Source organism: Panthera leo, chromosome C1, assembly GCF_018350215.1.
Source record: "Panthera leo isolate Ple1 chromosome C1, P.leo_Ple1_pat1.1, whole genome shotgun sequence".
Classification (NCBI taxonomy): Eukaryota; Metazoa; Chordata; class Mammalia; order Carnivora; family Felidae; genus Panthera; species Panthera leo.
In genome coordinates, this window is record NC_056686.1 from 93,516,540 (window position 1) to 93,533,586 (window position 17,047).

At 52.3% G+C, this 17,047-nt stretch overlaps 1 protein-coding gene across 3 annotated transcripts in view; it reads left to right on the forward strand.

Moving 5' to 3' along the window:
* The window catches only part of KCNC4 (potassium voltage-gated channel subfamily C member 4), a 46,240-nt gene that overhangs the window by 23,753 nt on the left and 5,440 nt on the right, over positions 1 to 17,047 (forward strand). Inside the window, exon 4 of one of the 3 annotated variants that reach the window (XM_042953327.1) lies at positions 10,339 to 10,871. The exons of the other annotated variants lie outside the window; for them this stretch is intronic. Coding sequence (XP_042809261.1) covers positions 10,339 to 10,355 — 17 coding nt within the window. The 3' untranslated portion in view covers positions 10,356 to 10,871. Of the gene's footprint in view, positions 1 to 10,338; positions 10,872 to 17,047 lie in introns of those variants that run through there. 3 annotated transcript variants of the gene reach the window in all.

Sequence of the window (17,047 nt, forward strand, 5' to 3'; positions counted from 1 at the left end):
GCCCTGCGTGTTCATTTTTGCACCGGGCTCCGTAAATCATGCAGCCAGCTCTGGGCACATGTTTGTTTGCCTCACCCTCTTACTCTAGGCATAAACTAGAGTCGTAGGGCCTCGGTTCAAAGTCTAGAGTCGTAGGGCCTCAGTTCAAAGCCACTTACTAGCTGGGTGACTTGGGAACAGCTCAGCCAACCTCAGTTTTCCATTCTGTAGAAAGAGGATCACAACAGCCCAGTTTGGGTTTCAAAGACCGCGCGTGTAAGGACCGGGCCCAGTGCCCTCGGTGTGCCTATGACGTAGAGAAGATGCCCACAGCAAGTGTTCGTTCCCTCCTCACCCCTTTCCGGAGCTCTTAGGCTTTTCCCCACAGACTTCTGAGTTCGCCGTGTTCAGTCACGCCAAGAAAGGACAAGCGCATAACAGGGGGCAGGGGGTGAGGAAGGCAGAGGGGATGGAAGAAGTGAGGGGAAGCCTGCTCTTGAGGCACAAGAGAAAATCGGGCTTGGAGCCTGAGCCGGCCGAGGCAAAGCAATGGCAGGCTGCCAGTTGTCAATTAAAGATAAGATCTTGTCCGGCCGCGGAGGGCAAGCAGGGCCTGTGCCCCTGCCCCCCCTTTCCAGGCCGGAGAAAGCCATTTGCAGCCAGGCTGGCCTCAGAGAAGCTTGGCCAGGCCATAATGGGATGGGATGTACTTCTGGCTCCATAACGACATTACGCATCGGGGCCCACGTCCAAGATGGCTGGGGGTTTTTGTTTTGTTTTGTTTTTCGTAGATGAGTGTGGAACCGTTTCACGGTCAGGGGCCAAGAACCAGCAAACAGCCCCGGGGCACCAGAGGCCAGGGTGGCCCTCAGGGGACCCAAGGAGATGCAGGGTCCCCGGTGACACGCTGGTGCAGACTCCTGGAGGGGAGAGGGGCGGAGAGTTCAGTGAGAACAGACTACCCGTCCGCTTCACCTCACAGGAACAGCGGGCAGGGCTGTCGGGAAAGGAAGGCCGTGACTTCCTCAAAAAAGCAGGGGCTGGGGCGCCTGGGTGGCTCAGTCGGTTAAGCGGCCGACTTCGGCTCAGGTCATGATCTCGCGGTCCGTGAGTTCGAGCCCCGCGTCAGGCTCTGTGCTGACAGAGCCTGGAGCCTGTTTCGGATTCTGTGTCTCCCTCTCTCTGACCCTCCCCCGTTCATGCTCTGTCTCTCTCTGTCTCAAAAATAAATAAACGTTAAAAAAAAAAATTAAAAAAAAAAAAAAAAGCAGGGGCTGAGCCCAAACGAGGGGGCTGGTTCAAAGAACAGGACACCGGTGTCCAAGACCAACTTTGGGAGTCAGACACACTCACACTCAGCTTGGAGTCCTGGCCCCATGACTTCCTAGTTGTGGGACCTGGGGCAAGTCACTTAACCTACTTAACCCGTGTGAATCTTTATTTCCTCATCCGTTGAATGGGAGTATTGATGGCACCTACCTCATGGAACTGTTGGGAGAACCCAGTGAGCAGTGCCTGTAAAACCCTGGGCACATGATCATTGCTTACAAATATTGGGGGGGAGGAGGAGCGTCGTGGAGCAACTTCCCCCCAGTAACCCACCCCAGTTTGGTTTCTGGCCTCATCTTTCAGATAAGTGCTATGAATTAGCGTCATTTCGGTAAAGCCCTCATCTTCTTGTGAAGCAGGCAGAGAGAGTGGGGGGTCATAATGCCAAACAGCTAACATTTATTGAGTGCCGGGCGATACATCTAATGCTCTTAAAAACTCATTTCGAGACCGGTGTCATCATTATTCTTGTTTCACAGAGAAAACTGCAGGACAGCCATGTTGGGTCACCCAGCCAAAAAGGGGCCAAGCTGGGATTTGAACCCAACTAGTCTGACTCCAAGAGTCCAATGCTTTCCTGCCTTGTAAATGGAATGGGACTTCTAAGTCATCAGCCCGAGGGCAGGGATTTGTGCTTTTAATGGTTTTCATTTCATTCACCTCAATTGGAATTGAGGAAGTGGGTGCCCTGCTAGTGCCTGACCCCACCCCCCACAGAAAAGGGGCTGTTGTTAATTAGCATAACCCCCAACTCATGGAATTCTTGATTCTTTCCTCTGCAACCCACTGAGTTTTATTGTCTGAAGGGAGTGACTGGGATGGGGACGGGTCTGGAGACCAAGTTATAGCAGGAGCAGCTCAGCCTGCAGAAGAAAAGGGACCCCCATCTTCAGTATTTGAAGGCATCTGAGGGGAAGTGGGTTTAGCTTATCTTCTGATCCCGGAGAGCAGACCTGGGACCAGTAGGTGGAAATGTTAGGAGGACAGATCGGGGTCAAATAAAGAAGAACCTGGCTTTTTGTTTTCCTGCTATTACAAATTCCCCACATGGTGTTGAAAGCATCCCATACCAAATCAACAGGGAAGGAAGGCCCTGTCATCCTCCCTCAGTCCTACGCTCCTCCCTGGAGGCCACACTATTAACATCTAGCGTTGGGTCCTTCTAGGCCTTTGGTAAAAGACCTTTCTGACAGAACTGCCGAATAGGAATGACCGCCTTGTGGGTACGAGGTTCCTGTCCCTGGAAATGTCCGGAGAGACATTGAGTGGTCACGTGCCAGGGTTTGTGGGAAGAACTTCCACTCGGCATGGAAGGTTGAATTAGAAGACCTCTTCCGGTTCTCACACGTTCTGACTGACGGGGCCACGCAGCTACTCAGCGGTGGAGGCTGGTCTGGAGCCCGGGTCTTCCTAACAGGACCCAGATAAGCTCTTTTCCTGGCATGATTTTCCTCAAAGTCCTTTGCTCTGGAGGGGAACTCCCTGCTAGACTCCCTGTCTGCCTCTTTCCAGCCAATCCTGGGTGTATGCCAGGGCTGAGACTGGCATCTGTGGTGCATCTGGTTCAATGACTCGGTTGATACCCTTGCTTGGGTTGATACCCTGCGATGTGTGGCCAGTACCCGCCCCTACAGCCTCCCGGGCCCTGACAGCGTTATCACCGTGAGCACCTGCCCTCATTGCCCGGCTCCAGGCTTTTGTGGGATCAACATGACAGGTGGCACGTGAGCTGGCCCAGTCACCTGGGGCTGTGGTCACCACGCCTCAGCCCCGGATAGCATGGGTTGCTCTAGGGGCCACAAGGGCTGCCAGGGACGCTTGGAGCTGCTTTCCCCCCGGGGAACCTCACCTGGGCCTGACCATAGCATCACGGGCTGAGGAGAGGGAGCCAGGAGAGCTGTGGCTCCAGGTCAGAGGGGTCAGAGGCCTTCTACTCTTGGTGCTGGAAGCTTCTCCGTTTCTCACAGGGCTGAGGGGCCAGCCTGCACCCCCACCCCCAGTCACCATATTTACCTGTCTTTAGGGCTATTCCATAAGAGTCTCCCAGAACGGCCAGGCTCTGCTTTTGCTAAGCTAGGCTCCCTGCTTCGTAAATCAGCAATTGCCGGTGTGGGGACTAGGGTTGGCCTGAGGAGGTCCCTTCCTTTCTCTCTCTACACCCACTTTGCTAGGTGATCTCACCCACTCCTATAGTCATAAACGCCTTCCAGAAGCTGGTGACAGCCATGTTTGTAGGCCCAGCCCCAGAACTCTCCTCTCAACTTCATTCATTTGTTCATTCATTCATTCATCCATTCATCCAACAAACATATATTAAACTTTTTCTCTATTCCAGGCACTGCTTTCCATGTTGCATGTACATCAGTGACCAGAGAGTACGACCCCCTCCCCTCCCCGCTCTCCACACCCACTCACCCTGCCTGCTCAGCCCCTCAAAAGCACCCCCACGCTCCCCTGACATTGGACTCTGATTTCACGGTTCTCCCTCCCTGTCCTCCTCTCCCCGTCCATGTGCTACCACCATCCACACTGAGGCTGAGCAAAAACCAGGGTGTCATCGTCAACCCCTCCCTCTCATACCTTAACTCACTCACTCACTCACTCACGTTAAATCTTTATCAAATGCCCGTACTGCATCCTGGGGAACCAACAGTGACCCAGTCGGCGGGACCCCTGCCCTCATGGAGCTGACATTCTAATGGGGGGGCTAGGCCAAAAGACCGGTAGACTAAAGACACACATAATAACCTCTCCCACCCTCATTCCAGCCCACTTCAATGCTGTCATTCCTAGTTCTGAAATACGCCTCGCAAGCCTTCCATCTCTCACCCCTTCCTCGCTGGGCCCCAGCTGCCTGTCTACACCCCAGTGTCCTCCCAGCAGCCAGACAGGCCTTCCGAAAATGGACACTAGATCACGTTAACCCATCTTCAACCCACAGTGGCTGGATTCCCACTGCACTTTGAGTAAAATCTAAACTCTGTCAAGGTAAAGGGGGGCCCTCACGGCCCTGTGCCTCCTCAGACCCCTCCCTACCTCTGTCCGTGCCCCCCCACGCCCCTCTTCCCTCAGCCCCCGAACCTTTGTTACACACAGCGTCTCTTCCACCTTTAATGGAACACTGTGCCCACCTCACCTGACCCCTTTGCCTCACCCCTCTGGTGTGGCTTTAAATGTCACTTCCCTGGTGGCCCCCTCCAGTGCCCCGTGTTGTTTTCTATCACTGCAGCGGGCTCATTTTCTTCGGGGTGCTTAGCATGCTTTGTAACCACGTATTTGCCCCTTGCCTGCCTCCCTGTAAGTACCTGGGGCCCCGCACAGTGCTAGGGGCTCAGTAAATAGTTTATGAATGAATGAATGGGCAGACATGGCCGTGCCATAAGCAGCCGCTGAACTGCATCCTATGTTTTTCCTCCAAGCTGTCTCCAGCTGGCTTCTGCACCTCACTTCTAGGGCATTCCTGGGAGTCCTTGGGGAGTAACGTGAAAGCTCTTCTCTTTACATTATGCATTTCCTGCCTGAGAAACTGTCAGAATAATGAGGACTGAGAGAGAGGGAGGCAGAGAGGGGAGTTCTCCTAGCTCTTCCTGCTCTTCCTTCCAGAACTTCGGAACTTCAGGAACTTGTCAAACCCCCTCCCCAACCGGTGAGCCACCTGAGGGAGCTCATTCACCCTGTCTCCCCTCAGGGCTGAGCCCTGTGGGGTAAGTGCTCTGGGGAAAAGGCAGATGGGAAGAGGCAAAAGACAAAGCTGGCAGGGAGAGAGGTTGGGGGGTGGGAAAGAGGGACAGAAAACAAGTTGCCTGGCCCAGCATGGCCCTCAAGCCAGTCCCCCTCACCCATATGCACTCTTTCTGGAACTCTGAGCCTCCTGGTCCAGCTCAGGCCTCTGGGTGGGACAGTGGGGCTCCTCCGGGTCATCCTGAGCCCTCAGCTGACAGAGCCTGGGGCCACTGGGGTGTCACTACCCCTGAGGGGACCTCTGTAGGGACCAAAGCCTGGGATTCCTTAACCATGGGCAACTCTGTTCTTTATCTCCCTAGAGACCCACTCACCACCTCCCCCCACGGTTTCTCACCTTTAGGCCCCAGGTCCAAGGACAGTCACTTAAAATTCAATATCCATGATCAAATGTTCAAATCAAACAAACAAGGGAGGGGAGCCCAGGTGGCTCAGTCGGTTAAGTGTCTGACTCCTGACTTGGGCTCCGGTCATGATCTCATGGTTTGTGAGTTCAAGTCCCAAGTCAGGCTCTGCACACAGTGTGGAGTCTGCTTGGGATTCTCTCTCTCTGCGCCTCCCCACTCATATTCTCTCTCTCTCTGTCTCTCAAGAATAAATAAACAAAAAAAAAAAAAAAAAAAAAAAAAAAAGGAGGGGGGCAACAAACAAAAACAGACTTTTCCCCATACCCTCAGTGTCCCGCCTGGCCCAGGCCCAGGCAGCTGGCCCTCGGGAAGACCAGGGGTGATCCCAGGAGGCCCAGAGCCCCCAGAGGAGCGGCTCCTGGCCCGGCTGTTGCCATGGTGGCCCTCCCTGGGGTGGCGGCTGCCAAGTTGCTATGGAGAGCAGAGTTTTGCCATGGCTTCCACTACCGGCACCGAGAAGCTCCCCCAGGACCCTCCCCCTTCCCAAGCCAATACATGGTCAGCCTGGTGGCCAGCTTGTGCTGTCGTCTCAGTGGACCAGGGGGGCACTATAGGAATAGGAGTCGGAACCAGTTTCCTTCCCACTACCCCAGCTGCGTCTAGCCTCATGCCTCAGGACTGCCTCCTCCCCCTGAGGGAACGATACTGTTTGTACTCCTGGCAGATCCATTAGGGACCTCATTTCTCTCAGGACCTTCCTCCCCCCCCAGGTGGCAACCAGCTCCCAGACAGCCTGGTGGGGGGGGGGGGTGGGATGGTGAGGGTAGGGGGTGTGTGAGAAGGCTCCAATGGCAGCACTCTCCCTCTGGACATAGCGTGCTGCACTGTGACCAGCTGCATTTCCCTGGACAGAACTGGAAAATTGGTTTCTAGAACCCTCCATGTCTCTTCTTGAGTTTGTGTCTATCCTCACTAAATACGCTACACCCTTACTGCACCTCAAACACCCGCACATTTCCCAGGTCCTTCTAGTCTCTCCACCCTCTCTTCATGTTCTAATATATGCAGAGAAAAGTATCTTGTGCCAGTCATCCACACGGTAGTATAAATCAGGGCCCATGTATATTTCATTTCCCAGGACATAGGATTACTAGAACTCCTCTCAGCTTATGGAGTAAGAGCCTTGTTCTCTGTTATCGGAAGTCCTCACACCAGAGAACTCTAGGGAGGGTAGATATTTTGTTTGTTTGTTTTGACCAGAGGAGAGAGAAAGCAGGAGCTCCTTGTGTGAGTCAAGGTAGAGGCCAGAGTTCTACAAGGAATTTGGGCTTTGCTTTGATTACTAAAAGAAAATGGAGCACGAAAGGGAAATCAGAAGTGATATGTGATAGGAGTTGCCTGTCTCGAAGACCCTCTCTCTCCTTTTGGACCCCCTTCCATATTCCAGTATTGAGTCCCCTGCCTGGCAAACACATACATCCCTCAAGGGACTTATACGTCCCTCAAGTCCCGCTCATCTGTCACCTCCGGTGAGAATCTTCCCTGGACTCTTCCTTTATACCCTCACGGTACCTGGTACGCCCCTCTAGTGTAGGACTTAGCACAGGGATAGCCTGTTGCTTATTTACTTGTTTATGGGGACTTACTATTTACTCACTTATTAAGGCTTTTATCTCCAGCTCCTGCTCGGTGCTCAGGAGCTCAATGATGAATGAATGAATGGAGGAATGAATGAGTAGACAGGGAATGAGCTAGCCGCTCACTCCTGACTTCTGCCATTCACACTTGTCATTCTAGCCCATGTCTGGTCTCAGAATCTGTCCAGAACAGTTCCCTGGGATGCTGGGCCCCTCCCTCTACCACCCACCACTGTGTGCCAGCCCAGCCCCCCCCCCCCCACTGCCAGCAGTGCCCCCATCCACAGCCCCCCACTCCCCTCAGCTTCCCAGGCTCTGGCCAGCCAGTGGGCCTTTCTCTCCTGGTGCTAATGGCTTCAGACCGTCCCTGGAGTCTACGTGGACCAGCCAAGGGCTCGTGTCCCAGGTTCTTCCCTTCTCCATATTCCACGTTCTCAGTCTTCACCAGTGTTCTTTTATGAGCCTCCTGCCCTCTCCAACTCTCTGAGCACCAATGTGGGCAAAATCCCCGCTGCCCGAGTGGGCCATAGAGAGAGAAGCTGGAGAGGGTTGTTTCCATAGGAGCCTGGCCCAGTCCCATGACATTGCTTGGCCTCAGTTTCCACGTCTGTGAAATGGGAATTCAACCTCCCCTGCCCTCATCCACAGGAGGTATGAAGGTTAAATGAGGAAGTGGGTAGACGGGTCTTCTGGAACCCCTGGAGCACTACCTGAGGTGAAAGGTTATCATTCCTCTGACCTTCCCTCAGGGGCTGGGGTGTTCCTCCAGAAGAGGAGAGCTGGTGCTTCTAGAAATAGTAATAGCTCACATTGAGCACCTGACAGGCCAAGCATTGTGCTAAGCCTTCTGTGCGGATTCATCTTCAGAACAAACCTAGGAGGTAAGAGCTCTTTTAATCACTTCCATGTGACAGATAAGGAACCAAGGCACGGAGATCAGCCCGACAGCAATCTCACAGACAGATTTCACATCCCGATTTTGACCTGAACCCATTCAGCCTGACTCTGCCCCACCCCCATGCCCCTGACCGCTGGCTCTACAGGCTGCAGCTGGCCCTGTGGCACTGGCCCCTCTCCTGTCATCGATTAACTGCCCACACCCAGAATTTTAGCTGCCACTGGCTTTGCTGCTTGTGCCTTTTTTTTTTTTTTTTTTTTTTTTTTTTTTTGCCAGGAGGAGCGAAGAGAGGTGAAATAGGTGAAACAGCTAGCCAGGCTCAGGCAGGCAAATGGTGCTCTGTGCACGTCCGCCGTGTTGTAGAGACACAATCAGGGGAGTAGGGCTTGGCAGGCGTGACTTCCACAACAGAAAGCACTAGAAACCCTTTGCCCGAAATCCTTGCTAGGGCTATTCACTAGGGAGATGACAGGACGGAGGCAGTGTCCAAGCATGATGCAGGGCCTCGGGACATGGATGCTCTCGAGGTGACCGGCTGGCGAGGCCATTTCCCTCCTGGTGGCCGTGAAGCACCTGTGTGATACCTGTGTACTTGACCGTGAGAAGCCAGAGAGAAGCCCGCCAAGCTGCCTGCTGCCAGGGCTACCACCTGCACCCCACCTTGCAGTCCTCCTCTCTCCCAGGGCTTGTCTACACACACCCGCGAGCTCTGGGGCATAGGAGCCGAAGAGCGGGGACGTGGGAGAAAGCACTAGAGGAGAGACAGAGAGCAGGGATCCTGGAGGGGGGTGGGGGAGAGAGGCAGGGAGGACGGGTGGGAGACGGAGGAGTCGGAAGGGAAGTGGGGCGGGAGGAGTGAGAAAATGCGGGAAGAGGAGGACCGAGAAAGGGAGGAGGGAGAAGGAGGAGGGACCAATCCCGACCGTGGAACCTAAAATGAACTCAACAGGCTGGAAATAGAACAGCTGGGCAAACCCAAAACACTGTTTGGGTGTCTGCTGAGCAAGCACGTGAATGAACAGAACTGGGGGAGCAGTTCAAGGAAGAAATAGATCATTTCATCTCAGAGGTAGGTCCGAACAGGAGGCGTTTATTCCAGCCCGCCCAGATTACTCGGGATTCTTTTTCTGGGGGTGTTTTCTTTACGTAAGCATTATTTTTAACAGGCTGCCTTGGCGGCTGGGTTAGCCTGACGCCACCCCACCCTTGCTTGGCGGATGGAAGGTTTGGGTTACTCTGAGGGTTTTTATTGTCATTGTGGACACTTCTGGCTTCAGGGGAAGAAATCTTTTTTTTTTTAATCTTTTTTTATGTTTATTACTTACTTTTGAGAGAGAGACAGAGTGTGAGCGGGGGACGAGCAGAGAAAGAGGGAGACACAGAATCCGAAGCAGCTCCAGGCTCTGAGCTGTCAGCACAGAGCCCGATGCGGGGCTCCAACTCCTGAACCGTGAGAACATGACCTAGGCTGAAGTTGGATGCTCAACCAACTAAGCCATCCAGGCGCCCCAGGGGGAGAAATCTTAGTCCGCTTGCCAAATGGAGGTTTAGAACTCTGAGTTGTGTTCCTGAATCCATTTGTAGAACAAAACCCAGTTCTGGAATGGGCCAGGACTGGCCTGGGGGACCCTGCCCCCCTCAGCACCCCCAGGGCTCCATGATGCCTTCTGGTGACCTCACTTGATGCCAACACACTTCACCCTGGGAGGTGCCCCGTGCACCTGACGCTCAGTCCAGGGACCCCTTCCCTGGCCGTCAGTGACCACCTCTCTGCTCCCGCCCTGCCCCCGTAGCACTGTTTCTGTCTTCCTCCACCCTTCCAAACCCTGGCTCTCTTTCCCACCTAGGCTCCTATGCAGACTTGCTGGGTCTCAAAGACCATTTCCGGACTCTCAGGGTGCGTGAGCCCCCCAAAGTTGCAGCCAACGTTGTTTGTATGTTATATTCTACAGGCAGGGTTCGAATCTTTCATCAGACTTGCTGTGCCCACTTCCCGCCAATGTGAAGAACAATTAGTCTGGAAGTTAGAGGCTGGGCCAGCACAGACTGAAAACAGGTGGAGCCAGGTGGCCCCTGGTGGCTCCTTTTAGCCAGCCGTCACTCTGGGGTTTTTGCTCCATCACAGATCTCTCTAGAGTTAGATCAGCTCTCCTTGGGACTGACCGTGGACAGGAACTGGAGAACCGGAGCTCTAGCCTTGCATCTACCGCTGGCTGTGCTATCTTTGACAACTTGCCTGCTGAGCTACAGCGCTTATAAAATTGGGGATAATACTGCCCATCTTAGCAGGTTCCCCCAAGGCTCGATTAAGATCCTGCATTCTTACTGCTTTAGCCCGGTACCTGACATTTCATTCGTAAAGCTTAACTTCCTTCCTCTCCCCCTTCTTTCCTGGGTGAACATTAAGGAACCTTCCCAAATTGAGCAGGTAGACTCTACTAGAGGATTGTTGAGGAGACCTAAACCGGAGAGAAAGAGCCCAGGCCATTCTGCAGCCTTTCCAGGAGATGCCGGGGCAGGAGGGTTAGCTCTGGTGGAGGACGGAAGAGAGGAGGTCTTCGTCAGCAGAAGGTCTCAACCGTGGCGGGAAGGCAACTGCACCCATGTCGGATATTCGGAACACAGCCAGCTGGCGGACGGGCCACTTAGAGACACAACAGTTGTAAGGAAGCTGACCGAAGACCCCTCAGCGCCCACCCTCACTGCACACACCACCAAGACAGACGCTGATTACCAAGCCATCCCGAAATCTCTCCTTCCCTACGCTACCTCTCACCTTCCTTGGGGCCAAGGCTCTTGGCCCAAAGTGGCTTGTTCTGTGCACTTCAGATAGAACTAGAAGTAACACAGGTTAGCTTCCTCTTCTCTGACATTGATGAGCTGGGGGACCAAGGAGGGTGAGAAAATTCAGGAGTTTTTCCTGGTTCTTGGCACCATTTGTGCCCGTCCCAGCTTTCCGTGCCCTTGTCTGACCCTCCTCTTGCCAGAGTGAGAGACCAGCATCTTCGAGAATGCCCATGACGTACTCTGAGCTTCTCAGATGTAAAGGGCAAGAGAAATCAAAGGCAGCCCTTATCTCTATCCAGATGATGGGGATAAACACAGCCCAAACCTGTGTCTTGGCCTGCCTCGCTTGGCCAGTGGCTGAGTGAATGCCAAGCTGAGATTTCTCTTACTTTGTACTCACCTGGCCCCAAAGGCTGCCAGGGTATTGGCTACCAAGTCACTAATCCATAAAAGCCACCTGCAGCCCCTCCATAGGTCCCAGAAGGAATCTTTAGTCTGTTCTGACCTCAGAGGCCACCTTGCCCGCTTGGCCAGTGCCTTCTTCACTCCGGATTTGGGCATCACATCTGTAATTTGATGCCTAGGAAATATTTTTAGCTACCAACCTTGACGCAGACTTCATCCCCATTCACCACTGGGGTAACGAGAGGGGAAGGAATTGGAAAATTCCACCAGCCACACGGCTAACAGCTGTTTGAAGGGTCTTCCTAATAGACAAGTCTGACCATGTCCTTCCCTTTCTGAAAACCCTTCCATGGCTCCCTGTTGGGTAGAGGTGAGATGCCCAAGACCCTTGACTGTCTGGCCCATCAACCCTCATTTCCTGTCCCTCCCTCCCCACACATTCAAGGAGGAGTGTTCTTTGAACTTCTGCACTGTCCTGCTTTAGCAGGTTGCTCGAAGCAGCCCCATTTGCTCTACCTTGTGAAAAGTACTCATCTCTTGGGAAGTCTTTCCTGATCCACCCATCCCACCAGCAGAATTTTCTCCCACACAGCCCCCGATACACCTTTACAAGAGCATTTGTTTGCACTCCGTATTTACCTGAATGCCTTGCACAAAACTTTTTTTTTTTAAGTTTATTTATGTATTTTCAGAGAGAGCATGATCTGGGGAAGGGCAAAGAAAGAGGGAGAGAGAATCCCAAGCAGGCTCCACGCTGACGGTACAGGCCCCACCTGCGGCTCGATCTCTCGAAACGCAAGATCGTGACCCGAGCCGAAATCAAGAGTCCCACGCTTAACTGACTGAGCCACCCACACACCCCTGCACAAACTGTGTTAAGAGTCATAGTTTGGACTCACCTTCCCTGTACTTCTGCAAATTGGGCCAAGGAACCTATGTAGATGTTAGGATATTAACTATATTAGGGAAAATTTAAATTATCCAAAATTTAGATAAGGTCAAAAGGATGACTGTATACTCTTGCCCTGTCATAGTGAAGCTTTGTTTAACAGACCTACCCAAAGCTTATTTAATTCTCTAGAACTGTGCTATCAACATAGAGCTTTTGAGCACTTAACATGTTAAGTGCTAATGCCACATGTTAAAATGACAGTATTTTGGACCTGTTGGGTTAAATAAAGTATATTATTAATTAATTTTTTTTTTATTTTAGAGAGAGAGAGCAAGCGCGTGTGAGCAAGGGAGAGGATCAGAAGGAGAGAGAGAGACAGAGAGAGAGAGGGAGAATCTTAAGTAGGCTTCACGCTCAGCACAGAGCCCCACACGGGGCTCAATCCCACAACCTTGAGATCCTGACCTGAGCTGAAATCAAGAGTCAGATGCTCAACTGACCAAGCCACCCAGGCGCCCCAATAAAATGTATTATTAACATTGATTTCACCTGTTCGTTTTTACTTTTTAACGTGACTACTAAAAAAATTTGAATCACACACATGGTTCCCAGGGTATATTTATTGGATGGCACGCTCTAGAAGACCATTTCACCGTCCGGTAGAGAGTCAAATGATTTCTGGCTGGTAGGAGAGATAACCCCAGTTTAATTGCTCTGCAGGACACTTACCAGATTTGTCTCCAACTTACAAAGAAATTTATTTTGATGTGTCTTCCCTTTGAATTTTTTTTTAACATCTATTTATTTTTGAAAGACAGACAGACAGAACATGAGCGGGGCGGGGCGGAGAGAGAGGGAGACACAGAATCCGAAGCAGCTCCAGGCTCTGAGCTGTCAGCACAGAGCCCAACGCGGGGCTCGAACTCACAGACTTTGAGATCATAACCTGGGCCGAAGTCGGACACTCAGCCGACTGAGCCATCCAGGTGCACCGGTGTGTCTTCTTTTTAAATCCAGTTCCTTAAAGGCTCTTTGAACCAGCGTATTTTATTGGTTACCTCGTTAATGGATGAGTTAAATAAAATCTTTGACACGTTTATTCTGTATCTGTAGGAGACTTATACTTTCAACTTTTTAGAAATTACACTTAGACCTCTATCTCCTGTCCAGCTTAAGAGCATAGCTTGAATTATTAACATGCCTGGTAGTAAGTAGGGGCTTGATAGGTGTTTGTTGAATGAGTTAAAACACTTCCTTGGACTTGAGACCTCATGTTTGAACTGCCAAACACCCTCTGCAGTGGGATCCCTATCTGCCATATGCCTGAGGCTAGTGGGGGGATGTAGGAAATATGAGAGCTTCTTTTCAGGACCCTAAACTATTTGGGGGGGTCCCCATAAAGATTCCCCAACTCTTGGGCCATGTGATCCCCAGAGAATGCTAGCAGAAGCAAATCCTGGCCCTCCTGCACCCCCAACCCCCAACTCCCCCCCCCACCCCCCGGGGGTGCAAGAAGCAGGATACCCAGATAGGTTTCCCTTCCTTTCTGCCCATGACCTGGGCTCTTACCAACCTCAGCACTGTGGCGATCCCACCAGACAACCCTGACTGTTCCTCCAGGTCTGGACACAGAGGCATTTTTGTGTTGAAGGTCAGTAAGCAGGGCTAGCCTCAGGAGCCAGGTCTTCTGGGGGCCCTAGAAAACTCTGGGTCCTGAGTCCAGAGAGACAATTGCAAAACTATATAGTTTCCCCTTTCCCCTCCTTGCCATCTCCACAGTGGGGGATGGCCGGCTGGCCATAAGGGGAGAAGTTCCTTGTGAATTCCTTGAGGGCAGAAGCTTGTCATTCGTATGCCTGGCAACTGCTGAGCACTTTTCCCAGCCCACGGTGGACACTCGGTGAACGTTCGTCTGCCTTTCCTCCCTCTGCCTGACTCCAATCTACAGCCAGCTTCCTTCCAAACAGCCTGATGTATAGACTCTTTGGCCTCGACAGAACATTGATTAATCAATCGCCCTCTCTGGGAGTCTGGGCAGGATCCGTTGATAATGAGGCATCAAGCTCAGGGGTGGTGACCTTTTAGAAGTGTCACACCAAGCTTGCGGTTGTCCACGTCCCTTATGAAGAAGAGAGAAGTCTGTAGAGGCTCCACTGCCGGAGAAAGAGAGTAAAAGCAACATTTTTATTGTGATAGAATATACATAACAAAATTTTCTATTTTTAACTGTAGAGTTTGATGGCATTAAGTACATCCACATTGTTGGCGCCCCTGGGTGGCTCAGTCGGCCAAGCACCTGACTCTTGATTTCAGCTCAGGTCATGATTCCAGGGTGGTGGGATTGAGTCCCGAGTCGGCTCTGTGCTGAGCATAGAGCCTACTTGGGACTGTCTCTCTCCCTCTGTCCCTCTGCCCTTCCCCCCACCAAAGTACATTCACATTATTGTACAACTGTCACCACCGTCCATCTCCAGAACTTTCCCATCACCCCAAAATGAAACTCGGCCCACTAAACACCAACTCCCCATTCTCCTCTCCTCCCCAGCCCCTGGGAGCCCCCATTCTGCTGTCTGGCTCTATGAATGTAACTACTCTAGGTGCCTCATATAAGTGGAATCATGCAGTATTTGTCCCTTTGTGATTGGCTAAGCCTAATGTCCAGTGTGTGTGTGTGTGTGTGTGTGTGTGTGTGTGTGTGTATCACATTTTGTTTATCCATTCATCCAACCTGGGTTGCTTCCAGTTTGGGGCTATTGTGAATAACGGGTATACAAACATTTCTTTGAGAGTCTCCTTTCATTTCCTCTGAACACACCCGGAAGTAGAATTGCTGGATCATATTAACGCTTGTTTAATTTTCTGAGGTCAAAACCACATTACTGAGCACCTGTGCAGTTCCAGCTCTGAGCTAAGCCCTTTCTATGTGCCATCCCATTTAATCCATACAACAACCCTTTGGGGTGAAGAAGATAGTCTCCGGTTTATACCAAGTGAAGATTCCAGAAACCAAATGACTTGCTCCAAGTTAGAGACAGCGATGGGCAGTCAGGTTTTGAACCCAGGTCGACTTGATGCCAATGCCACACGCTTCCCAGGCAGCAGGCAACGAAAACAAATACGGTTGTCAAAAGGAAGGGCCACACTTTTTTTTTTAATTTTTTTTTAATGTTTATTTATTTTTGAAGGAGAGAGAGACAGAGTGTGAGTGGGTGAGGGGCAGAGAGAGAGGGAGACACAGAATCTGAAGCAGGCTCCAGGCTCTGAGCTGTCAGCACAGAGCCTGATGCGGGGTTCGAACTCACAAACTGCGAGATCATGACCTGAGCCGAAGTCGGACGCTTAACCAACTGAGCCACCCAGGCGCCCCGGAAGGGCCACACTTTAACGCTGTCGGTGACTAACACTTTCTTTAATTAACAACCAACACCTTAGCAGGAATCCGGCAGAAGGATCCCCCTTGCTCAGATCAGATGAAACACTGTCTTCCAGATGTTTCCCAGACCACACTCCTTTTTTCCCGGCCTCCTCCCCCTCCTCCTAGCTTCCGTGGCCTTCCTTCCATCAACTAGACCCCCTGCACTTTGTGTTCCTGGCTGACAGACAAATTCCCTCCAGGCCGCAAACTCCCCAGGCCACAGCTCACATGGTCCCTGTGTATAGCCTGAAACTACCAGTGTCCCGCGCTCTGTAACAGTTTGAATCAATGAATCAATGAGTGACTCACTCAATCAATGACGGTAGGGAGGACAGGCACGAAGAAAGAGAACACCAGAATTATCCACTTCTCCGCTTCTACTTCACTATTTGTGTAAGACCAGGCTGTGAGTTGCTCAGAATAATCTGTGTGCCATATTTGGCACCACTGCGCAAGCCTGAGCCATTTTGGGGTTGGAAACTCCCAGGGAAAGAGATGGAATTATCCTCTTGGAGAAATATGCCCGCGTGGCTGGCCCAAGGAAGGGGAGGAGGAGTTTTCAGTGTTGGGAGAGATTTCATGTCCTGAGGAAAACCAGATCCTCGGGGGATGAGACCTTTAGCACAATTCTTCCTTCCTTCCTTCCTTCCTTCCTTCCTTCCTTCCTTCCTGTAACCAGCCCAGTGATCAGGGCCACACTTGCTCTGAGCCAGGCACCCAGCTCAGCACCTGAGGGAAGAGAGGAAAGTCAGACCTGCTCCTGCAGTGCTGTGTGCTCAGACACAGCCATTGGGACAGGAGAGGCCGGCAGCCTCTCTGGGAGGCTCAACCAAGCCCACGGGCAGGACGTGGGTGGCTGTTCCTTCCCGAAGCCAAGTGGCTGCATTGCTGGGAGGCACTGGCCTCACCTGGAGGCTTGGCTAACTCTCCGGCCTTTGGGTGCCGTGCAGGAGGCATGGAGGGCAGGGGAGGCAGTAACAGGTGACAGAGAAAACGCCGGGTGTCCAGGGCAGCAGCCGCTCCCACCAGAGGGTCTTAGGGAGTGCCAGCAAGGCAGGGAACTCTTGGCCAGAGTCCCTGTGGGACCTCCATGTTAGGCGCCGTGAGGTCCTTCCCCACCACTGCACGCTAGCCCTGCCTGGCTTAGGGGCTGTCTAGTGAGAGGACTTTAAGCTCCACAGGCCACGAACATGAAAATATGTAGCAGAAAGAGGGACAGGACTTGAACTGGATTGGAAGGCAAGGGTTTGGGATTATTTACCCAAGAGGGAAGGAAACATGTAAGCGACTTGGGCATTCATGACTGTCTGTAAGGTGTTAGGATGACAACATTAACCCAAACGGCCTGCACGTGGAACCTAGAGACAGGCAGGGCAGGACACTGTCCCGTCGTGCAGGCAGAGAAAACAAGGAGATTTAACGCTAGCGTTTCTGTCCTGGATCCACGGTTCTTGCTCACACCAGGCTGCCTCTCCTGACTGCATAGGCCCAAGGGAGGTCCCACATCAGGGGGACTTAGAGACCAAGCCCGTGACCATGAGCTGTCTGGGTGCTCCGGGTAGCGGTCTAAGGACTGGACACAGGAAGGAGCACCCAGGAGGCACCCCACAGGAAGGG